Source organism: Aedes albopictus, chromosome 2 (assembly GCF_035046485.1).
Source record: "Aedes albopictus strain Foshan chromosome 2, AalbF5, whole genome shotgun sequence".
In the NCBI taxonomy this organism is placed as follows: Eukaryota; Metazoa; Arthropoda; class Insecta; order Diptera; family Culicidae; genus Aedes; species Aedes albopictus.
Window position 1 is genome coordinate 69,199,322 of NC_085137.1, and position 26,282 is coordinate 69,225,603.

The 26,282-nt window shown below is 38.6% G+C and overlaps 1 protein-coding gene across 2 annotated transcripts in view; it reads left to right on the forward strand.

Moving 5' to 3' along the window:
* Window positions 1-6,651: 6,651 nt before the first annotated feature.
* Window positions 6,652-26,282, forward strand: part of LOC109430991 (adenylate kinase isoenzyme 1) — a 38,915-nt gene continuing 19,284 nt past the window's right edge. The window contains exons 1-2 of one of the 2 annotated variants that reach the window (XM_062849831.1): window positions 6,652-7,037; window positions 17,859-18,276. In XM_062849831.1, the coding sequence (XP_062705815.1) occupies window positions 18,274-18,276 (3 nt within the window). In that variant the 5' untranslated portion in view covers window positions 6,652-7,037; window positions 17,859-18,273. The remainder of the gene's footprint in view (window positions 7,038-17,858; window positions 18,277-26,282) is intronic. The other variant, XM_019707115.3, reaches the window with a different exon arrangement.

Here is a 26,282-nt window from a genome sequence, read left to right on the forward strand (position 1 = left end):
AATTTGCATTTCAAATGCTTGGGAGATTTTTGCTTAGGAGCATTCAAAGTGCTTCTCAACTGCTCTTTAAATGCTAAGAGCAAAGAGGATGGGAGATTACATATGCTACTAAATGTGTCTTTGTCTTGCAGGCCCTGCTTCTGTTTACAAATTTGTGCATCTGATTTGTTTTTTTTTTCGTTTTTTCCTTACTTATCCATCAGCTCAGAAGAAAACATTGTAGCAGTTGGTTTGTATTGGGAACTTGAGAATCAGAAATTAGTAATAAAATTTCGTCGGAAAATGTTTGCCGAATTGATGGGTGCTGTGGCGGATCATAAGACTTTCGAAAGAAATCACTCCAAACATTATGAAACATCTTCTTGAAAACAAGTTTTGGGTGGTGGAACCAGGGTAAAACTGATGCTATTTTCTAGATATCCTTTATATAAGGGATAAAACCAACGTACGCCATCGAAACAGCTATAGCATCGTGGAGCAGCAGCAGCAAACCCAAATCACTACTAAAACAAGCAAAAAAGTACCACCTAGCACCAGCTGGAGTGTTGTGGGAGGATGAGGAAGCGGGGAAGCTGAAAGAACAAGAAGCAGATGTAAATCTATTGTCGTTTTGTTTTGCTCGACGAGGCGTAACGCTTCTTTGGCATTTTGTCTCGACGTTCCTGAAGGTGTGGCACTAAAACAGCCCGTTATTTTGCCAAAACCCTGCAATCAGGTGGCACTGTAGGCGTACATACGGCTAATTAGCATTAAACGCCTTGTTGTAAATTCAACTATAATGGTGAAAGAGTGCTATTTTAAATGCTTAGAGGTTACTTGGGTTATTATAGCAAAGTCTGCCACCGACAGGCTGGCGCTGAAAATTCAAGAAGTTTGTTAGGTCGCATACTGGAGTTTGCTACATGTCGGTGAGTGGTTACTTCCCTAGGGGCATGGCCCCTAGTCCGGAACATGGCTAAGTTGTTCCACAAAGAAAGGCCATCCTTGTAATGGTTACCAACGAGCTGGCACTGAAAATTCATGAAGTTGGATAGGTCGCACGCTATGGTTTGGTTCAGTTCGGTTAGTGGCCACTTCCCTGGGAGCATGGCCTCTAGTCGGGAACATGACCAAGTGGTTCCACAAAGAAGGGTCATCCTTGTAATGATCACCAACGAGCTTGGATAGGTCACACGCTAGGGTTTGGCTCAGGTCGGTAATTTGCCACTTCCCTGGGGCGTGGAATCTGTAACGTGGAACCACTTGGCCAATCCATCTTTGGACCATCAAAACTAGGAAAAAATACCGATCCAACCGTGCCAGGAGAATTCAAATCGGTTAAGATTTGATTAAGTTAGAGAAAATTGAAGGTAAAAATGATGTGTCAAAAAGCATGTTAGTACAGCACGACCCATGCAAACTATTTCGTTTTACCAAGTCAAATTTGATAGATTTAACCCTCCTAAGAGCATCTTTACCGGTGCGCGACTAAACTAAATTACATAGCGCAGTATAATAGCGCTATACCGTATCGGGGGCTACTAACCGAGCGAGTAAAATAGCAACAAGGCTTTCGGGAAGCATCGAGTGCACAAATTTAGGCGCCCGATAGTTGCGCGGGAAACGATTGCTATTTTATATATGTCAAAAGTGCTGTGCTGTTTTTATTTGTTTGTTTCGAACAAAACGCACTGGTGGCCTGCAACAAATTTTGTAAACACTTGCGATTAGGGAAAATCTGCTAAAAATCGCTTTTTTTTCAATCACAAGCAAGGGGTTCATCCGGGAATTTTTCCGGGGATTCCTATGGGGTTTCCTCCAGAAACTCCTCCAGGGTTCCTTCAGGAATTCCTCCAAGGATTCCTTCAGAAATTCCTTCGGGGATTCTTCCGTGGATTGCTCCAGAAATTCCTCCGGGAATTCCTCCGGGTACTCCTCCAAGAGTTCTTCCGAGAATTCCTCCAGAAATTTCTACAGGAATTCCTCCAGAAATTCCTACAGGAATTCATTCTGGGATACCTCCAGGAATGCGTCCGAGGATTCCTCCAAAAATTCCTCCGGGAATTTCTCCAGGGATTCCTCAAGGAATTCCTCTGGGTATTCCTACGAGGATTCGTACGGGGTTTCCTCCGGGAATTTCTCGAGAAATTCCTCCAGGAATTCGTCCGGGGATTCCTCCAGGAATTTCTCCGAAGATTCCTCCAGGAATTCCTCCAGGAATTCTTCCGGGAATTCCTCTTGGAATTTCTCCGGGAAGTCCTCTGGCAATTCTTCCGGGAATTCCTCTGGGAATTCCTCTGGGAATACCTCCGGGAAGTCCTCTGGGAATTTCTCTGGGAATTCCTCCGGGAATTCCTCTAGGAATTTCTCCGGAAATTTCTCTTAGAATTCCTCTGAGAATTTCTCCGGGAATTCCTCTGGGAATTTCTCCGGAAATTCCTCTGGGAGTTCCTGCGGGAATTCCTCCGGGAATATCTCTGGAAATTCCTACGAGAATTCCTCTGGAAATTTCTACGAGAATTCCTTTTGGAATTCCTACGAGAATTCCTCTGGGAATTCCTACAATAATTCCTCTGGGAATTCCTACGAGAATTTCTCTGGGAATTCTTCCAGGAATTTCTCCGAGACTTCCTCCAGGAATTCTTTGGGGGGGTTCATCGAGGAATTTCTCCGGATGTTTCTTCAGCAATTTCTCGGAAAATTCCTCGGGTGGAACTTCCGGACTAATTTCCGGATAAATTCTTGAGCAATCCCGGGGGATTTCGTGCAATTATCCCCGTAGGAATAACCGGAGGAATTGCTGGAAAAATATCCGGAAGAATTCCTGTACGAACTCTTGAGGAATGCCAGAAGAAATTAACGGAAAAATCTCAAAAGAATTCTAGATATATTCTAGGAGGAATTTCTGAGGTAATTTACGGAGGAGTTCCTTGAGGAATCCCAGGAGGAATTGCTACAGGAATCTCTGGATGAATTCCTGGAGGAATCCCAAGAGAAATGCCCGGAGCAATTTCTAGGTTAATCTCCGAAGGGATTCATGAATCCCCGTAGAAATTCCTGGAGGGGTTTCTTGAGGAATCCAAGGAGAAAATGCTATTGGACTCCCCGGAGGAATTTCTTGATTTTTCTCCGAAGGAATTTCTGGAGGAACCCCCGGAAGAACTCCTGAAGGAATCCCCGGAGGAACTTTTGGAGAAATCTCCGGGGGAATTCTTGGAGGAATCTCCGATGGAATTCCTGTAGGAATCCCCGAAGGAAATCCTGGAGGAATCCCCGAAGGAATCCCCGGAGGAATTTCTTGAGACGTCCCCGGAGGAATTTCTTAAGATGTCCCCGGAGGAATTCCGTGAGGAATACCCGGAAGAATGTCTTGAGACGTCCCCGGAGCAATTCCGTGAGGAATCCCTGAAGGAAATCCTGGTAGAATCCCCTTGGAGGAACCATCGGAGGAACTCCTGGAGGAATCCCCGGAGAAATCCCCGAAGAAATTCCTGGAGGAATCTCCGATGGAATTCCTGATGGTATCCCCGAAGAAATTCCTGGAGGAATCCCCTGAGGAATACCTTGAGGAATCCCGAAAAGAAATCCCAGTAAAAATTTAAGGTGAAATCCCGGAAGGAATTCCTGCAGAAATTTGCTCCACCCCCCCAAGTTTCACAACTAGATGTACAAAAGAGACAAGCATACATTTTAACGTGATTACCACTACATATACTAAACCGGCGATGCCCAACGAAGATGTCAAAATATTTTGTATATACCGCAACAGTATTTGGCAACGACCGGTACGGAATCGGGTGACTAAATATAGTAGCGACCGGTATGGAAATGAGTAACTAAACTAAAATGACAACTCCGTGGGCAATCATTTTACTCGCCCAGATAGTAGCCCCCGGTAAACTTGCTCTTAGATGTTAGGTTTTCCACACCAAGATGGCCTAGAGCAATTTCAGCGAGTCTGTCTGGGTCATATTGACCCCAACATCCCACTAGGGTTAAGCATTTTTTGTTAGTCAGTAAACTTGCATGCAACTTTTGGAGGGTGACTTATATGGGAAACATCGTACCTAACATAAATCGCTTAAAACTATCAAATTCGATTTTGTAAAACGAAATATTTTGCATGAGTCATTGATGTACATGTGAGTTGACCAATTTACCTTTTGATTGCTTAAAAAATATTTCCATGCTTGATGGCTTGCAGTCAAAAAAGCCCAAAATCGAATATTTTACGCTATAAATAAAGGTATAGTTCAAAATTGTGACGTGCTGGAGCAAATCTGCACAGATCTAAAAAGAATGTAAAATTCTGTGCCATCTCTCTCTCTATCTTCTTGGCGTTACGTCCTCATTGGGACAAAGCCTGCTTCTCAGCTTAGTGTTCTATGAGCACTTCCACAGTTATTAACTGAGAGCTTCCTCTGCCAATGACCATTTTGCATGCGTATATCGTGTGGCAGGCACGAAGATACTCTATGCCCAAGGAAGTCAAGGAATTTTCATTTACGAAAAGATCCTGGACCGACCGGGAATCGAACCCGTCACCCCCAGCATGGTCATGCTGAATACCCGTGCGTTTACCGCCTCGGCTATATGGGCCCTCACTGACTCATTCAACTCAGTTATCAGCTTATCGAACCCAGGAGATTCATTCGTACGACCGTAGATCTCGGCACAACTGGGTGAACAGACAAATGTTGACTGCTGCCGCGTCCTTGCGATCCCAGTGCCGAAGATACGTTTACATCGAAAATGCATGCTGTTGAAACATACCGAGCACTCTATGACTTTGGCTGCATCCAATTCTTGTTTTTTTGCAGATAGAACAGACTATCGTATCCTCAGTATCACCATTCTCGGACATCTTGATGAAATTTGTTTACATACTATAACGAACAAAGACTACGAACATCGTGTTAACACAATAGATACGACTCAACAAAGGCTATACATGTGACGGAGAGACAAGAGAAGCAATTGTGGATGATTGGTGTACTAAACTGCTCGAAATCAATCGAGCACCGAATACGGCAAGGATTCCTTAGCAAATTGTCACCGAACTTTTTATGATGAAAAGAATGCAGAATGATCGCAATTTTGCTCCTCATCGACGTCCAAAACTTTACCGGGTGTACAAACTTCACTATTGCGCCGGAAACACAATTTAAAACGGTATTTTTCACTGAGAAATAAAATATTAAAAAATCACAAAAAAAGCTACCACCATACAATACCAGGGTTGCCAGTTGAATTTATCGTTTGGGGAAGGGATCATTACACTTTTTTCTCGTTTCAGAGAGCGAGTAATGGCGCTTAAGCCTAGGCATTAGGGCCAGGATACAGAGTAAATACCTGTGTTCCATCCCAGGAAACTAAGGACCAAGGAGTGACATTAATCTTCTTAGCATCATCACCCCCACCGATTTTCAAGGTTTTTTGCTTTTTAAAAGGCTGAGCGGTTGGTACGAGATGTCCCCACTCTATAGCTTTCTTGTAAATCAATAACGCTGCACAGTAGGCCTGGCCGCTTTAATGCTTGTAATGCACATCTGATGTACTACAAGTATTAATAATGACAAGAAAAATGGTAGAATTAGTCGGTTCTATCATTTTCCAGGATTCTTTCAATGAATGGCTGTGTATGTGTAGACTAGACTAGACTAAATTAATTCCACAGCAAATGTAGCCAGATGAACTTTTATTACTTTGCGCCATTTCACAACTTGGGTCCGCATTGCACTGCTTTCCCTCACTCAATCTCAATGTAGGAATAAATCTCATTTCTCTAGTGGTACCATCTCTCGCGACTGCGCAAATCGACTTCATTTTTTGTTATGATTTTTAGCAAGCAGATAAACAAACGAAGAGAGAACTCTCTACAGAGACGGTATTTATGTATACCAACATTGATGTTTTCATGAATGCATCTGCCCATGTGGAAGAGAGAATGCACTTGTTGGATGCACTCCACATGCAGTTGTGCATGCCTTGTGAAATGCAATAAGTGTTTGTTTTTGTACAATGGCAGGCAGTAGAATAGTGGATCACAGTTTGTATATACAAATTGTATCATAAATTTATTATGGACAAATCTGAAGAACTAGATATCCGATTGCGCAGAAAATTCAGTTGATAGATGATAAACAACTGTTCATCGAAAATTATCATTTCGTATTTATTCAGGTTTGTGTGTGATAAGTCGAGGCATGATTCTTCTACAACTCATAACGCAGATAATAGGCCATATGAGTAAAACTGTGTGAGCACGCGCTCTACCCATATCTCTAAGACTTAACATAAATTAAATAAAGTAATGTGGTTGGTATTGATCACATTGCTAGTAGCTCTTTAAACTTAGATTAATTCGCATGGGACTAATATCAACAGCGCTTTAAAGGTTTAAAATATATTTCAATCGGCTAAAAGTATACTATGGAATTGATCGCTTATTGCATTTTAAATTGTTGCCTCTTATAATCGATACTCGCTCACGAATGTTCACTACAATCAATGTTTGTAAACTCTCATTTTCCGGTCCACAAGGCACTGAGTAAAATTGCAGTCTGAGTAAGCGCAGAGAGAGCGGAACCAAAACAAAATCTACAAACACTGACTTCCTCGCACTGAACTTGTCCCTGAATTATAACTCTACCTACAGTACTACAGTACTACTAGCTCTCCAGAGCGTCAACGTCGAGAATCTAGAGCACTGGCCCCATCTAGTTGACAGCCAGTCCGATAGAGATATACAGAAAGAAGAGAGTGCAATCGAACCCCGTGATGACGAGTTTTTGAATAATTGACCAGGGAAAAGTCCGTAAAATTCCCAATCCATCGCACAAAAAGTCAAAACCGAAAGCATCCGAAGACGAGGCACACAAATCACACGTTACTGACGACTACTGCTCAGTCAGGTCATTTGTTGACTTTGTAGCCACTACTTGTGTGCTGTTATTACAGGTATCCGAAGCGTTGCAGCTGAGATTTTTCCCACAGCATTATTGGAACGGTGCGGCGAATGAATTTTTCATCCAAGCTGGAAACTAGACGTGCTGAAGGTAATTATTTTCCTACGTCTTAGATTAGAGGGAAGAAGCTATGTGGCAACTTTAGAACCAAAAAGGGGTTATGTGATCCAAGAAACAGACAAGAATCGTGATGGTTTTATTAGACATCCTTGAGTGTTAAATCGATACAAAGTGTCATTGTACAGTCGGTGAGGAGCTGGGATAAATTAGTGAGTGAAAATCTATTTCCAAGGATGTGTCATGATTTCAGCCGTGAACCTAAGTACAAATAATAGTGTTGGATTTCCGATCAGCATTTAAGGGATACTGAATATTTGAACCAAACCAAGGTAAAAGGACCAACCCAATTGCTTTGGAAAAATTTATTTAGATCTAACTGAAATCCAATAGATTTCATTGAAAATAAATGATTATTTCAGCTAAAAATAAGCTCTTGTTTTTTAATGAGCAACTTGCTACTAATTTATGATGATGCACAGCATCCGCACATGTAATGGTAAAATATGCAGATCAATGTGAATGGATATTATGAACCAAGAGAATTGGCTCATTCACTCTGAGAGGTTTGAGATCATCAGATCCTGAGCATCATATTCATTAGCACGTGCTTAGCATCTTATCAAAGAAAATAGCTGGTCAGTTATACGGAACGAAGGTATTGGCAGGACCGTAGAATGTATAAGTCTTAACCGTTATGTGTCCGACAAATTTTTTGCTTTTTTCTACACCGTGCTTTTTAAATGGGCGCTGGGTACCCGGGTACCCTTTTGGCCACGTAAGGGTTAAAACAGGCTGCGCTGTTGAAGTGGAGTGAACTAAATTTGCGTCATTTGGACCGCCAAATACTGTTTCTAAAGTTTCGTAATCGGAATTATTTTGAGCTGGAAAAGTGTCTTAGAAGATGTTATAAGCGCCATTTTTTCTTTGAAGCACAACAACATCAAGCAATATTATTAATCCAGGAGTGAGAAAGAAATTTTATTTTTAACGTATACACAAAGATACATATGAGTAATTTTCGCTGAGTTCGGCCCACACCTTATCTTCAAAAATGTTTTAGGTGGAGATTTTCTGAAAGTCCTTGCTAAAAAAGTAAGGAAAATGCATTTGGTTACTCGAATTGATGGACCCCCCCGTTAGTTAGAGCCACAACATTTTTTGTGGACCCCTCGATTTTGCTCACATGGTGGCTCTTTTAAACCACTGTAACTTGAAAGTTTCGCCTAAAACCACCTCAAAACGAAATGTTGTTGAAAAGAGGAAAGTTAGAGCTACTATTAACAATTATAAAAAGTTGGGTCGGCTATATTGGTTTTGGCCGCCATCTTGGATTTTTATACCAAAACTTTTTTTCACCATGATGGCAACCACCGATTTTCGAAATTTTGGCATCAATTGAAAGCTAAGACATTTATAAATAACATATCAAAAGATTAGACATGTCTTTTTCTTCTTTCAAAAGTTATCTCTGCAGTTTTGTAAATCTTTGTCTGCCATTGCATGAATTTGTAATTGTTTGGCAAGCCCAACAAAATAATATGCCCAAAGAGTGGAGAAAATTTTATCCCGACTGGAACAAGAATCTAATCCGCCATCTTCAGAATGGCATTCCAAAGCCTTATCCACTACGCTAAGCTTCAGAAACACACTAGAACTACATTTTTTAAATTGAATATGAAAGAGATTGATTTTCGATGTTAATTTTGTAACACTATATGTTGGGTAGGTAAATAAATTTGACCTATGAATTTCTATTCCATCTCACTGAATTTTACATCAACCAATTTCTTGTTTGGAATATTGCACGCAAGGTTTATAAAGAGCAAGCTGTAAATTTAAAAACTGATGGAAAAATGTGAGCGATATGACGGGGTCCTTTTGTTACAGGTTATATGATGTAACATTTTTTAACTGTGTAGTTTACTGTGAAATATGAGTAAAACAGCCTATGTTCCGAAGAAGAAAGAACTCTGATGAAAAAGTTAATGGCTGTAATCTTTATAATGAAAAAGAACAACCTATTTTAAAAAGAAGGAAAAAATCCGATGAAAAATTGATTAGCTGAGTATAACAGTTAGGCTAGAAGAAAAGCCTATGTACATGAGCATGAGCATGATCATGAGCATAGATGACCGTACAATTCGTAGTTGCTACTCCGTGATTGACCAGAACAATCGAAATTGCACAAGGAACCAACAAACGGAGCTTGGGAGTAGCTACCGCTCTCAATGTGCACAGTTCGAGAATTCCAGACTTTATTAGTCAATAACGGCGCCGGCCACGTCCTTACGGTCATCGAGGAAGGAAAGGAATATTAGTGTAACGTACGTTGCTACTAGAGACCGAGATCACCTCATCTTCTCCACGACTGTCACGGGAAGGAGTTTTTGTTAGTGGGGAGGGGGAGAGGCACATGATTTGGATTCACTTTGGTATGTGATGTGATTCATGCAACCTTTACTTGAGTCAAAACATTTATTCATTTTGACTAAAATCTTACAAATGTCGACACCGAAGATGACGAACCATTCAAATTTTAGTGTAAATGCAAAAAATGAAAGAAAAATATTTATTATCAACTGGATGTGCATTGAAAACAAGCGCCGACACATGACGTGACGAACTTTTCAATATTTGTTAGATAAAAACACAAAAACCAGAGCAGAATTTTATACATCCTTGAGCATTAATTATTATGATAAAATGAAACGAGCTCACCAATAAACATCCTTTGAAGTGTCCAGTGCGTATGTGCTGCAGTATCTTCCACTAACTGGCCTCTTCTCCGAAATTACATTGAACCGCTACAACTATACACGGGTACGACGATGTGCACATTCAAATTGACGACGACGACGACGCGGCCGGTCCGAATGAAACAAGCGGTCTCTTCACTTTGCCGCCAAAATCACACCCTAGAAGAAAAGCCTATGTACAGAAGAAGGAAAAACTCTTATGCAAAAATTAATGGCTGTAATACTTATAATGAGTAGAATAGTTAAACTAGAAAGAACAGCCTATTTTCAAAAGAAGGAAAAATCTCCGATGGAAAATGTAATTGCTGTAATGCTCATGAAGTAGAACATTAAAACTACAAAGAACAGCCTATGTTTAAAAGAAGGACAAATCCCCGCTGTTTTTTTTTGTATCCTGCTCATGGTAGAATGATAAAGCCTGTCCACGTTAAATTTCGGACACCTAAAAACTGCAGAATCTCAAAAACGGTGTCACCAACTTCAAATCAAATATCACTCAAACATGAAGTTATGGTCGTAGAAAAATTGGAAAATGTACATTAGGTATATCTTTAGTTTATGGCATCAGTAGAGACATTGTAGTGATCTGATCGAAATCTCAAATTTAAAGGCCCTATTTTTCATATTTACTTGCTTATTCTCACAGATATGCGTTTTCTGATATGTTTTTTGTTCTTGAATGTTTCTCATAGCTTATACTTTTGATTCCAACCGAAAGAGTTCATACAATCATAACTTCAGTATAATTATGCACAATTCAAAATTCATGAAATTTGAACTTTTTCGCTCATTATACAATAGATTGACGTGATTCGATAGATTTTTGAAAACTCACAGCGATAAATCAAAACATGAACATGTTTTGGTACAGGAAGGCTGATGCTACTTCAAAGTGGCAATTTTTGGTCCTAGAGATTCATATTCTTGCCATACCAGCTCCGGTTTAAGAGGCATATGAAAAATCACTTTCTTTGTCATCCTTATTGAGCGAATAATAATGTCAATCTTGATTCTGGTTGTAAAAATAAACATCTTTTATCTCGAAAGTAATTCACCAGGACTAGTATGTCAAAATAAATCCACTTCAGGAATTGTTGGAGAAACAATACAATTTATTTTTTATGTTGCCGGACTGCACTTTCTTATATTTTTATTGCATTTTTACAAAAATCATTTTCATCACATTTTTTGAAAACGTCATAACTTTGCCGGACATGAACCGATCTGAAGGAACTAAAGCTTTTATTCCAGATTAAGGATTGAATTAAGCAGAAAGCACCGACATTTGCATATTTTGCCACTTGATTGCTTGTGATACCAACGATTTGGTGTCCGAAATTTAACGTGGACAGGCTTTAAGCACGATGATGTAGATGTTTTAGGTTAGGTATAATAGGTTTTATGATTTGTATTACATTCATTTGCAAGTAGTATAATTATGTTGACAATGTTACAGTATTGAATATCTTTATCCTGTTGATAGCTTTGGTTGTGCCCGTTCGCCATATCACTTTGTTTGTGACTAAAAATAAGCTTATTCAAGATGCTGTATTATAAATCTTTTCTACTTCGCCTCCCAAATTGATTTCCCCCACAGTTCCCCAATGATCTCGACATTTTTCATGTTTATTTCGTTTTGTGCTATATAAAACGATAAAATCAGTAGACACGTATAATGACAACCTATTTGGCCTAACGACCCTTTCGGCCTGACGGCATTCGGCCTAACGGCTTTCGACCTGACGGTCTGCTCCCGTAAAATCAAACTACTTCTTCGTTTGTGACAAAATTAACACGAAATTCCGGTTGAAATAAACCAAATTTGTTTTGTATTTACTATTTATTTTTCTCCGTGCACACTAAGATCAGCTCGGTATTTTCCCCATCTTTTTACTGAGTTCTCAACAGCAGATTTAACTCGGTACGCTCGGTTATCCCTTTTGCTGAATACTCTGTAAATAAGTTACCGAGTTCTGCAAATGAACTGTCAAAAATTACAGAAGAACGGTAAATATCGTTGATGAACGGTAAATATTGATTACCGAGTGTACCGAGTTAAATCTGCTGTTGAAAACTCAGTAAAAAGATGAAAAAATTACAGAACTCAGCGAAAATTTTACTGAGCTGGAAAATCAGAATCTTAGTGTGTGCAGTATTAAATGGCACTAAAACTCATTTCAAATGAGACCAATTGGGTTCTTTAGGGGTATTTAGATTATTCCATAATCGTATTCTCCGTCCAAAAATTAGTCGAAATCCAAAATTTCATATTTTTCGGTGGCCGGGAACTATTTTTAAAATGCATTTAAAGTTTGTATGGAGATTTTTTTTTGTTCGGGGCGAACTGCCATTTTATCGAGTGAACTGCCATTTTATCCACAGAAATTAAATTTGTTTTGTTTATTTAACCATCAAAACAAAGGAATTGGATAGCAATAAAATCACGTTATACTCAGAAAAATGAGCTCTTTCAATTAGGGCAAAGAAAATAGCAATATTTTATTCACTAAACAACCCAATTTTAAGTTAGTTATAGGTTTTAAAAACCCCCCATGACGAAGAGATTAAAAATACGTAAGTTCCCCTTGATAAATGTATGAAGAAAATCATAAAGGAGCGACTCACTTGAAGTGCAAATTTTTCGGTAATACCAATCCGTGTGGTCAAATTATGAAATTCAAATAACTCAACGTACATATGTAGGGTGGGGCGGGGCAAGATGGGTCGCGGGGCAAGATGGGTCAGTGCCATTTTCGAGCGGATTACTCATGTTTTGATTATGTTAATAATTTTGCTAGGTGACCAGCATGAATATACAAAAGTTTAGGGTATTGATTAAAAAATTATCCACTCTCATTGGAAATAAAAAATAAAATGATTTTTAGCCATTTTTCTTATGCGGTACATTCCATATATGCTCCATATAAACCACCGCGACGCAAGATGGGTCACCTTCAATTGTGAGGGTATTCTTGGATCATTTAAAAGTAATTTATTTTTTATTACAAGACTATCTCATAACTAACTTCAATCAAGCGGAATGAACGCCCAAAATTATAACATAAAATTATGATAATCGATTTTCAAGTCGTCCTAGGACCACTCAAATCGTTATTTTTTTTTTATTTTCTAAATAAATTTATAAAATGTTTACTAGTAGCTCTTGTTTACTCAGTATGGATGTGGAGCATATATGAATACGGAGCAAATCTTATATATTGCCGTTTTTCGTTAAGAAAGTGTAAATTATTTAAAAGGTGACCCATCTTGCCCCGCACTTTTTTCACATCGCAAAATCGGTCACTTTTTGAAACTGCTTGTTTAACATCATATTTTGTATTTAATGTACTTTTTATCGACTTTTAGCATTGCTAACTAGTGTATTGAAGAGTAGCAGACGAATACAAACCAGTACGATTTGTATTTACAAAGTTATGATGATCTGTCCTTAGGTGACCCATCTTGCCCCGTCCCACCCTACAGATGGGTAAATTATTGGTTAAATTGGGAAAAAATCCACAGCTCAGGTGAGATTTGAACTCACGACCCTTATTATACTCCGACTCCGGAGTTTCAGGATGAATTCCAAGTGAGATCATAAGTCTAATGACTTTTGTCTGTTTTGCCTTTCTCGTACACCAAAGTGTACTGAAAGGCTATATATTCACTCAAAAACCGAATTTTCGATAGAATTGATTGATTTGTCTTTATTAGAGAGACTTTCAGCCCTTGGCTGGTTCGTCTCTCTTTTTCGATAGAAGGCTCGGAGGGTCAAGTCACATATACCAATCAACTCAGTTCGACGAATTGAGATGATGTCTGTATGTGTGTATGTGTGTATGTGTGTATGTATGTTTGTGTACAAAAAGGTCACTCACTTTTAAGGCACTTCCCATTGGCTAATTTTTCGGATTATAGCTCGAATCGAACCGGAATTTTACCGCATTGTTTGCTATTGAAAATGGTCCGGATCGGTCAAGGCGTTCCGGAGTTATGGGCCATTTGAGTGATCCGGACCAGTACCGGTAGAACTGGTCACATATAAAACTGAACCAAGCCCCATCATGCAACACATCCAACTGCGGCGATTTTTGTAACCTTCAGCATGGTTGACTATTTTGTGTGGATATCAACACAGGAGACCGGAAAATCTACGATGTCGGTCCAAAATTCAAGATGGCGGTCTAAAATCCAAAATGGCGGCTCCAAATTCAAGATGGCGGCTATTTAATGGAGTTTTAAGCCCTATGCGATATGAATATCCAAGTTGGCGGCCCCGAATTCAAGATAGCGGTTGTTTAATGGAGTTTTAGGCCCTAAAACCATGCAATATGGGTATATTTTGTATGGGGAAGATGTCTGAAGTCCAAAAATGGCGATCTGAATATCTAAGATGGCGGTCTAAAATCCAAGATGGCGGCTACAAATTCAATATGGCGGCTGTATAACGGAGTTTTAGGCCCTAAACCATGCAATATGGGTATATTTTGTATGGGGAAGATGTCTGGAGTCCAAAAATGACGATCGGAATATCCAAGATGGCGGCTCCAAATTCATTATGGAGGCTGTATAGAGGAGTTTGGCAACCTGAATATGGCAAACATGCAATAAGAGTATATTTGGTATGATGAAGATGTCTGGAGTCCAAAAATGGCGACCTGAATATCTAAGATGGCGGTCTCAAATCCAAGATGGCGGCAACAAATTCAAGATGGCGGCTGTTTAATGGAGTTTTAGGCCCTAAAACCATGCAAGATGTCTGGAGTCCAAAAATGGCGATCTGAATATCCGAGATGGCGGTCTTAAATCCAAAATGGTGGCTCCAATTTCAATATGGCGGCTGTATAACGGAATTTTAGGCCCTAAATCATGCAATAAGGGTATATTTTGTACGGGGAAGATGTCCGGAGTCCAAAAAAGGCGACCTGAACAATCAAGATGGCGTTCTAAAATTCAAGATGGCAGCTTCAAATTCAAGATGGAGGGTGTTTAACCCTTTGGAGCCGGAGGGGTCATATATGACCCCGGTGATGAAACCGACCCTAACAAACGTGTTCGAGGCCAGCAAGGTTACGGCAGCAGTGGCGAAACAGTCCGACTCCAAAGGGTTAAAGAAGTTTTAGGCCCTAAAACCATGCAATATGGGTACATTTGGTATGAGGTAGATGTCTGGAGTCCAAAAATGGCGACCAGAATATCCAAAATGGCGGTCTGGAGTCCAAAAATGGCGGCTCCAAATTCAAGATGGCGGTTGTAAAGTGGAATTTTTGGTTCTAAAACTATGCAATAAGGGTATAATTTGTATGGGGAAGATGTACGGAATCCAAAAATGGAACCTGAATATCAAAGATAGCGGTCTAAAATCCAAAATGACGGCTCCAAATTCAAGATGGCGGGTGTATAACGGAGTTTTAGGCCCTAAACTATGCAATAAGGGCATATTTTGTATGGGGAAAATGTCTGGAGTCCAAAAATGGCGACCTGAATATCCAATATGGCGGTCTAAAATTCAAGATGTCGGCTTGAAATTCAAGATGGAGGCTGTTTAGTGGAGTTTTAGGCCCTAAAACTATGAAAAATGGGTATATTTGATATAAGGAAGATATCCGGAGTACAAAAATGGCGACCACAATTTCCAAGATGGCGATCTAAAATCCAAAATGGCGGCTCCAAATTCAAGACGGTGGCTGTTTAAAGCAGTTTTAGACCCTAAATGCATGTAATATGGGTATAGGGAAGATGTCTGAAGTCCAAAAATGGCGACCGCAATATACAAAATGGTGGCCTAAACACCAACGTGGCGGCTCCAAATTCAAGATGGTGGCTGTTTAATGGCGTTTTAAGCTCTAAATCCATGTCATATGGGTTTATTTGATATAGGGACGAATTCTGGATTCCAAAAAATGGTGACCAGAATATCCAAGATGGCGATTGAAAATCCAAGATGGCGGCTCCAGATTCGCTCATATATGTTCTTAAGAGTTTCAGACTCAAACATCAAAGCTACATAAACGATATGATTTCTGGTTCCATGTAATGTATTTTTGTTTAACATATGAAAGTGCAATATTCATCAACATGTCACTTGAGTTTTGTTGAAATGTGTTATCGAAGGCACGAGAAAGGCCCCATCACCGCTAGGTGGATTAATTAGGGTTTTTTTTATTTATTAATTATATTATTTACTTGAATGTAGCGTTGCGTGATCCACGGGTTTGTACTCGAGTATAACAGTCATACTTCCCACAGAAACTATTGTAAACATAAAAAAAAAACAAAACTATGACGCAATTTCTGCGGAGTTTCAGAGTCCTTGATTGGTTTCCTAAGTAATTTCAAAAGTACTTCATCAAACTATGATTATACATCGATACATCGAATGATGTACTTTTGATTTCAAGACTTGTTATCCCTTTCGTGGCGAACCAGCACAATTGTGCTGTTGAGCGGTAACAGGTTTGCATATTTTTTCATCAGTTTAGACTTTGTTTAAAGTGATGTTAACTGTTTCCATAGTTCAGTCATTACTTGTACTTGTATGTGTGTAAACAAACTTTTGTTTACGTTGCCTGTGGGATTTGCCACAACAAGGTAAACAAAAAGTGGACAAAAACGGTAAAACATGAAAAAGTTTTATCTAGGGAATCGCGCCACTTGGGCGCTGGCTTCTATATTCGTCTGTTTTCCACTATAACTCAGCCAAATTTGAACCAATTGACACAACTTTTGGAATGTGGTGAGATATTTATAGTATCTACCCGTGTACAACATTTCAAGTCAATTGGTTCAAAATTGACTGAGTTATAGTGGAAAACAGACGAATATAGAAGCCACCGCCCAAGTGGCGCGATACCCTATCGCATATTTTTTATTTCCGTTTTATCTAGGCAGTCAAAGCTAGAAATCGAAAAACAAAGAGTAGTTCTTTCAAATGAGGGAAAATGATTGTTGTTTTGTTGGGAAATCTAAGAGTTCTGGAGTTCCAAAGTTGAGCCATTTGTATGGAGATTTCTCTTTTTTGCGCTCCGTCACGAAAGGGGTATTATAGTGCTATGAGTTATCAAATATTTGTACGCTCTCAATAGTACAATAATAACTAAACAAGAACTAGATCAAAAGATAGTTTTGAAGTGTTATTTCATGAATGTATACGAATGGCTTGATCATAACAAAATGAAATTGTCCAACAAAACATGTTATGGAAAAGTAATGCCTTAATATTGTTCGTGCAGTTTAAAATCGGAAATTTTGACACTCGAAAATCGATGTTTCTCCTGAACCGTATGTCGGACGTACGTCGGGCACAGTGCGCTGGATAGAGGGCCAGGTCCGCTGTCCAGCGCACTACGTCCGACGTTGGGTTTCACATGTGGATTTTGAGAAAATTCGATTGTCGGGTGTGGGGAAACTTCGGGTTTCAACCGCGACGACAATAAGTTATAAATCACAAAACAAAATATTGAAACAGGTTATGTTATTTCGCAGTTATTAGTTTGCTACTCTCTTCTGCTCGGGGATTCTGCTTAGAGGGTTAAAAAGTCAGTAAAATAGTTTTATACAAATCAGTATAATAATTTCTATTTTATACTACTCATTTCAGTATCATAATGGCCTACTTTTCCGTACCGGTTCATTATGCAACTGAAATGAGTTGCATAATGAAAAATAGTTGCATAATGTTCATAATGCACCTCATTTGAGTTGTATTATTCATATTATGCAACTCAAATGAGTTGTATAATGAAAAATCATTGCATAAAATTGTGTGTGGAACTCGCTGCAAAACTCGATTTTTTCAGCACTCTTCGTGTTTATCCAACTCGGCAAGCGTCGTTGGATGTACGACTCGTGCTAAAAAAATCAACTTTTTGCAACTCGTTACATAAATCACTATTATACTAAAAACCACTAGTCTAGATAAATTTAGAAAGACTAAGTGTTCCAACTAGTGAATTTTGATTTCCCAAAGAGTTTTATTGAATGCTAACCATTTAGTTTGCTAAATTAGTTTGACTTTAAGCCTCAGTGCTATTTAAATTGTTGTGTTCATATTTTTTCCACCTCAGAGATATAATCATAACAAATTCATTTGCAGATCTCCGCGCGCTGTAACGAATTAGCCGAGTGGCTCAGCGACAATCACACATCGACACAGTTTCGCACAGCCCACACATAAAACGAACCTCGGTCAACTTCATAGCTAGAGAGAGAAAGTGAGCTACGGAACGACGACGCGCGTGGACACACTAAAGTAATCGGCATCGCAAACCATTACCTACTTAGTCGCCGCTACATCTAGCTGAGAAGATCTTTCCGCAAACGCAGCAATCAGTCTCATTTTACAGTTCGCGGCTGCGGTACCTATCGTACAAATCGCGGGGTGTGATTTACTCCATCAGCTGTGAAATCACCGAAGGCAAGGCGCGCACCGACAATAAGGCGGCAGTTGATCGTCGTCAGTGCTTCTTGTGGATTTTGTCCAGAAAGCGTTCCTAGCTAAGTTTGCAATCATGGTAAGTGGAGTGCGAATTGTTTTCATCAACATAGAACGTTCATTAGCAGCGGATCCGTGAAAGTGATGAACCGCGAATCATCAAGATTGTGACTTCTTACGAGACGGTGCAATTATGTAAGCGCAAGGGGGTTGAATAGTTATGATGATGATGGTGCGCGATATGAGGAGAGTCAACCTAGAGGTGTTGGGAAGATTGCCAGGGTTTTCGTGGCAATTTGTCACGGATTCAACCTTGAACCTTGTTTTCACGGCCGTTGACATGCGGCTCGAGAGCTGTGACTGTGGGACGGTGTGTGCGTTTCACCGAATGTCTCGGTCTAGGATATCGCCAATTAGGTTTGTTACAGTTTCTTAAAATAAGACCATTGGACCATTGTCGAGCGGTTTGGTTTGGGATTGAAGGAAAAAACAAATACGCGCGTTATTCGCGCGGTATAGCTAGAGGCATGTGATGTTGGGAGTGACGCTCGGCGAATGCGGATGGCCAGTGCGCGTGACCCGAGTGAAACATAATAACAAAATTTTGTCGAAAATTGTCATGAGTTATGAGTAATTTTTGAATCATCGATTTTGTTTACAATCAGAATCAGCTTTATATAACCATCAGCAATTCTGTATAAAGAAAGAGAATAAAAATTGAATAACAAGCTTGTTACTGTGTTCTGATCGGGAAAGAGGTGGGTTTTGCCAAAGAGTTGCACAGTCCCTTTGTGGGTCAGAGACATTATTTTTCCCAGTCAAATAGGTGGCAATGCGAAAATATTTTTCACTTTTTGAAAATAAAAAAGTTGAAGGAAAATGGTGGAAACCAACGGAGCAATGCGAGTGTGATAACACTGATGGTTTATTTTCGGTTGCTCTCAAGTATGAAAATGTTTTTTGTTTACTTATTTAATGGACAGCTTTACAACATCTGTTCATTGAATCAGAATATTTTATAGTCAGTTATGGTGGATGAAATGTTGTAAAGCAGTGATCCTCAGGCTAGCTGTCTTTGCGGGCCAAAATTGAATTTTGAAAAGAGACTGAGGGCCGCAAGTCACTCAAGAGTTTTTTTTTTAACAATTTTCAGGCTGTACCACAAAATCCATGCGTTTGATTTTTTTTTCAAAATATTTAACATTTCACTAGAAAAAATTGTGAAAATCCTAGAAAATAAAAAAAAAATGATATTTAGGTTTTGTAGTTTTTTGTATTTTAAATGTTGAGCAAATTACACAGTGCAACATTTTTTTGTCTCAAGAGCAAATTTATGTGTCTCCAAAGGATTTTGGGCCACTGAATCCAAATCAAAATCAAAAGGTTAATTGGTCAATTAACATCTAAATCAACGACTCATGTAAAATATTTCGTTTTACCTAATCAAATTTGATAGATTTAAGCAATTTGTGTTAGTATGAAAACTTGCATGCAACTTTTGGAGGGTGGCTTATATGGGAAATATCCTATCTAACATAAATCGCTTAAAACTATCAAATTCGATTTGGTAAAACGAAATATTTTGCATGAGTCGTTGATTTAGATGTTAATTGACCAATTAACCTTTTGATTGCTTAAGAAAAATATTTCCTTGCTTAATGGCTTGCAGTCAAAAAAGCCCAAAATCGCATATTTTGCCCTATAAATTAAGGTATAGCTCAAAATTGTGACGTGTTAGAGCAAATCTGAGCCCGGATTCGGATAAGTTTGCTCTTAACAAAAAGTTAATTTTTGTTACGCTGTGTTATTTCAGACTAGTTACTTAAAATTCATACAAAAAATATGCAATACCGAATCTGGCTAGAAAATTATGGACCTATTTCGCAAAGATGTTTAGAGGAATTCACGAAAGGATTCCTATGAATAGTATCTTGCCCTATCCTTGAAATTTTTAGCGTTATTCTGAAAGTTTGGAAAGCAATTCCTTTCGTGAGAAATTGTAGTCAAAATATATGAAAAGTTTTGAAATTAATTCCTGGTAGAATTGCTGAATATAAAGTGTATTGAATGCAGCGTTTTTTTTTCACCGATAAAACGAAGTGAAAATTATTTTTATTTTCGTAAAATTAAACAAACTAAATACTGATGACGATTTTTCTTGCAAGTCCAAAATCCATGGCAGAAATCTTGTGAAATGTAGCCTCATTATTGAAGCGAAAGACAATCTTCTCAGCAAAATTAGGGTAAGAAATATTGGTCAAGTTTTAGTAATTCTCATAGACGTATTTAAATATTGTGAAATTTCTGATTGTCCTTATTAAATTTTTTGAGTGGGCCACTTTCCAATGCATTTCAAAATCCGTTCGCGGGCCGCACAGAATCTGCTTGAGGGCCGCATGCGGCCCGCGGGCCGCAGTTTGGTGACCACTGTTGTAAAGTAAAGAACAAAGTGCACAAATATGTGTTTTGAAACCTATTTAACAAATCACAAAATGTCACTTTTCAGCGGTTTATTGCCACACATGCGTTGTACTGTTGCCAATGAAAAATCAACCTTTGATGATCCCATTAGTATCTTCAGAGGTGGATCGTATAGTTATGGTGAAAGAAGTTATTTTCAGTACAGTTGTGCCCTTTTTCAATCACTTGTGAATATCTTTTTGAATGATACTGACGACAAGGACAATCCGTTGACGAAACTATAACAACATTTATAACATAATCTGATACATTTGAGTTATAATATTTTTAAACACCAATGATGTTAAACATGATTATACCACAATAAGTCATACATATCATGGTTTGTTATAATCAAGGATGTTTTCGATCACCTGGTAATCATTTGACTCATTTATCCATAGCTTAGTTCAGAAGCATAATATTGAAATGAGATGTTCGGCAAACTTGTAGATAAGTGTTTTTCCTACAAGTATCACCAAGGACGTCATATCCTAACTCTCATATATACGGCGTGAGAGCGCTAGTAACACCTACTCATACTAAACGATCGAAAAATTCGATCGTTTAGTGTGAGTTGGTGGTATTAACACTTTTACGCCATAAATATAAGAGTTAGACTATGGCATCCTTGGTGATAATTGTAGGAAAAACAAGAATCTACAAGTTTATCGAACATCACATTTTAATATTAGGCTTCTGAACTGAGATATAGACAAATGAGTCAAATGATTGCCAGGTAATCGAAAACATCCTTGGTTCTAATTATGTTACATTTTTGTCAGAATCTTCTAGTCGCAAATTTGGTTGCATTTCTTTCGTTACTAAATTAAGAAAAAAACTTTAGTTTATTACTAATTTAGAGAAAACTTTCCGTTTTACGGTAGAACGGTGAGGTATCATTGATCTACCCTGGCGATGCCTTGGATAACCTTGGATACGACACAGATGATCATTATTTGTTGTTGGTTTTCAATGCAATTTACCTTGCAGGCATACTTTGATTTGGCCATCAGTTTCAATGATAGGATGACTTTCAAGCCTGCGGTAGGACTTTGACAGCTGCGGTAGAACTCAGCGGCTACCAAAGAGTGGAAAATTGTCTAGAAATCTGCAATACTTGTCACCACATGCATCACGTTGGGCATAGCTCGATGGCGTCGTGTACGGATCGTGTCAAAAATGACCTTAATGGAAAAGGTGGGTTAAGGAGAAACTTCAGAGAACACAAACATGGCTGCCAAAATGGCCGACTTAGTCTCCTACTCACGTTTTCAAGAGCACCAATCTTGAAAATTCGTAAACAAATACTCTCGATTTGGAAAAGCTGCCTCTTTTTGCAAGTGAGCAAAGCCAGGATAAACAAATGCGGCTTGGTTTGATGCTTCGTTCGTCAGATTTGTGCCTCTAATGTCTGTATGACAAATTGCAATGGGATTTCTTTATGTTTCACCTTAAAGAAAACACGTTATACGGAAATTGTTATAGCTTTGGTAATTGAGAGTACTATTTTTTCATGTTCTCAAGCTGATTCACATATTGAATATTGTATGGCGTATGGCTTTATATGGCGTAAAAGGAGAATCAAAGAAAATATGTCTACATAGGGTCTTGTGCCATTTGGGCAGGTGTACCCATTTTGAGCACTTGCCGCTACAACTAAGTCAATTTCAAACCAATTGATTTGAATTTTTGTACAGAGTTAGACTGTACGTGCATCCAACATATTTCTTCAAGAATTCCTTCAGGAATACCTCTACAGATTATTCCTTGGTAAAGTACTCCAAGGATTCCTTCAGAGATTTCTAAGAAGGAATTTTACAGGAGTTGCTCAATATCTTTGTTGAATTATCTGAGATCATGCTTGGAACCAAACCTGAATGGATCTTTAGGAGATTTTCTAAAAGAATTTTGGAGGAACTCCCGAAAGAATCTTCGTTGAAAGATTTGCAGGAATTTTTTGTTGGGTTGATTTTTGAGGAATTTTCGATGATATTCTTGAAGGACTGCTAAAAAAAGAGATGAAATCTAGCATAACATGTGAACAGGACTCAAAAGCGTTTTATTATTATTATTTTGTTTGCTAGCTGTCTCGGCAAACTTTGTCTTGCCAATCTTTTGGTGATTTGACAGCGTTTGAGCTCATTAAAGCACCGCAGTCTAGATTGGTTTCATTTCGATCGTGTTGATTATCTTTCCTGGTCTAAATTTTTTTTTTTATTTTCAATTTTCGTAACTTTTTTTTTACTTTTAAACACAGACACCATAAAGACGAATCAAACCATGCAAGAGTCATCTTGATAGGTCCAGCCGATTTTGAGTATTGTTGCCTCAAAGGTACAGATTTTAACTCAAAATTGTTAAAGAGGGAAAACCAGTGCACAATGGTCCGAATCCACGTTTTAGCAGGAAAAAAATCCGTATCTCTGTTTTCGTTAATTTTAGGCGTTTGATGTGTTCAGAGAAGTTGTTTGCATTTGTTTGCTGCATCTTTTCCAAAAATGTTTGATTAGGGTGGTCCTCGTCCTAACTCAAATCCGGAAAAGAATTTTTTAATTTTAAGTCATACGCGATCGAGTTCTTCAGCAAAGTTGTAGGCAATGCTATTTCGAGCAACTTTGCTGAATACGCCGTTAATCTAGCTCTTAATTTGAACATAGTAGGTCAATTTTAAGTTTTGACTTAGGGTGAGCCCCCCAAAAACGGGTTTTTCGCAATAACTTTTTTATTTGATTTTTTTCGAAGATGTGAGCTTCGGAGCATTTGAAGAGCAAATAATGACGCATATTCGTTCTGAACATTGCATGTTGCTAGGCCTTGTCATTCAAATGTTATGGGCAATTTTGACTTAAAAACAACGATGTCATCAAATGCTTATATCTCATGGAGCTGGTAAAATAAAAAAAAGTTCTTTAAGCGGCATTTGGAAGGTCACATATAAAGCCAAATGTGGAGCAAATATTACAAGAACGTTATTTTTTAAATTGGAATAAATCGACTCCAAAAATCCCCTTGAAAAATTGAAAAACTACTTATAACTCATACAATTTTAAAGATAGAGTCAAACTGTCTTCGGAAAAAATGTGGGTTTTTACCATACCTAAAAGTTTCCCATACACGACTTTTTTTGTAAAACGTGAAACAAAAGCTTGAAATTGATAATTTGTTTTTAAGGAATATAATCGTTCTGATTTCCTAGAAAAAACAGCATGTACCCCTAAGAATCAAATTATCAATTTCAAGCTTTTGTTTCACGTTTTGCAAAAAAATCGTGTATGGAAAACTTGTAGGCATGGTAAAAACCAACATTTTTTCCGAAGACAGTTTAACTCTATCTTTAAAATTGTATGAGTTATAAGTAGTTTTTCAATTTTTCAAGGGGAATTTTGGAGTCGATTTATTCCAATTTAAAAAATAACGTTCTTGTAATATTTGCTCCAAGTTTGGCTTTATATGTGACCTTCCAAATGCCGCTTAAAGAATGTTTTTTATTTTACCAGCTCCATGAGATATAAGCATTTGAAGACATCGTTGATTTTAAGTGAAAATTGCCCATAACATTTGAATGACAAGACCCAGCAACGTGCAATGTGCAGAACAAATATGCGTCATTACTTGCTCTTCAAATGCTCCGAAGCTCACATCTTCGAAAAAAATCAAATAAAAAAGTTATTGCGAAAAAACCGTTTTTGGATGGCTCACCCTAAGTCAAAACTTAAAATTGACCTACTATGTTCAAATTAAGAGCTAGATAAACGGCGTATTCGGCAAAGTTGCTCAAAATAGCATTGCCTACAACTTTGCTGAAGAACTCGATCGCGTATGACTTGAAATTTAAAAGTTCTATTCCAGATTTGAGTTAAGACGCGGACCACCCTAATCAAATTTTTTTGGAAAAGATGCAGCAAACAAATGCAAACAACTTCTCTGAAGACACCAAATGCCTAAAATTAACGAAAACAGAGATACGGATTTTCTTCCTGCTAAAACGTGGATTCGGACCATTGTGCAGTGTTTGGACGAAAAAGTGATAAGAGAACCACTCGGCAGTTTTTCTTCCCTTCTGTTGGTTCTGTTTCAATTCTCAAGCGGTGTATGTTCTCTCGTCGAGTGGCATCAATAAGAGTCTAATAGAGGTGAGGAAGAAGATACTTCGTGTGCGTGAGATCCGTGTCTGGTGCAAAACATGTCACAACTACAAGCAAAGCGAGCTCCCATAAGAACGCGTGTTAAATAGTGACGTCACTATTTGTGTTTACATTTTTCTTTCCTTACTAATACATAGCCATCTCTTCTTCTTCCTCACCTGTAATATACTCTCATTGGAGTGGCATGGTTCACGAAGGAACACAAAGAAGATACTCCGATATAGACAAGCTGCGGCGATGAGCAGGCATCGCTAAGTGTAACACTTACCGAAGATCTTTCATCGTTGGCTCGGGACAACTGTGAATAATCGCTATTTTTATCAGTATTTAATGCGTTTTCGCTTTAAAAACGTGAACTTCTATTTAATTTAACTGTATTCATGACGTTGCAGATTGTGTAGTTACAATAAAAAAGAATTATGACAATAAAATATTCTTACCAAATGCATCGCTTTCATTAGCGTCATCGAGCATCTTCTCTCTTGATAAGGCTATCCATGAGACAGATGTGATCAGCTGATTTCTTTTGTTTACCATGTATTTTTGACATACGATGATCGGGGTGACAGTTGAACACAAAGGAATTTGTTAAGCACCGACGACACTTGACGAAACTTTGGTAAGTTGTACTCACACTATGTTTACATTTTTGGCTGTCACCCCCATCGCGAAAAGTCGTCATGGATTGCCTTATTGCGCTCTCGTATCGAACGGGACAAGAGAATGAACAGCATTTCGAGGAGCGTTTCCAACCATGTCGGTTCACGAAATGTTACATACGCGAATGTATCACTTGCTGAGTATGGACCATTCAGTGGTTCGCGATAAAAATCCACACACTGCGGGAAACCCTTCTTCTTTTATAATGGCTCTACGGAACTTGGCCTGCTTCTTTTCAACTGTCTCTTCAGGTGTTCATTGAGAATTTCCACAGTTATTAATTGAATGGCTTTCTTTGCCTGCCATTGCATGAATTTGTATATTGTGAGGCAAGGACAATGATACACTATACCCAGGAAGTTGAGAAAATTTACCCGACTGGAACGGGAATCGAACCCACCGTCTCCGGATTGGAAATCCATAGCCATAACCACTAGACTAACTGGCAACCGTAGCCTTAGGGGAAACCCCCTTTGAGAGATTTCCTTACTCCATTGATTGTAATCTTTCTCAAAGAGGAACAAAACCTCTTGAAAAACGTTACAATAATAACTTAAAACTAAAGGCTCGAACGGCAGTGAATTATAGCAGAGCCAAAGAGCGTTTTAGTAAACAAACATATTTTGGTTCTGCTAGGTCTCATCTCGATCCATCCACGCTCACCTACAACTAACATATACCTCACACGAAGTACTATGAGGAATTACGTAAAGGATTCTTGAAAATAAAAATTCTGCAGGGCCTCCTGGAGGAATTTCTGTAAGACCCCCTGAGGAAACTTGTGCAGCAATCCTTTGGGGATGTATGTGTCCATCCT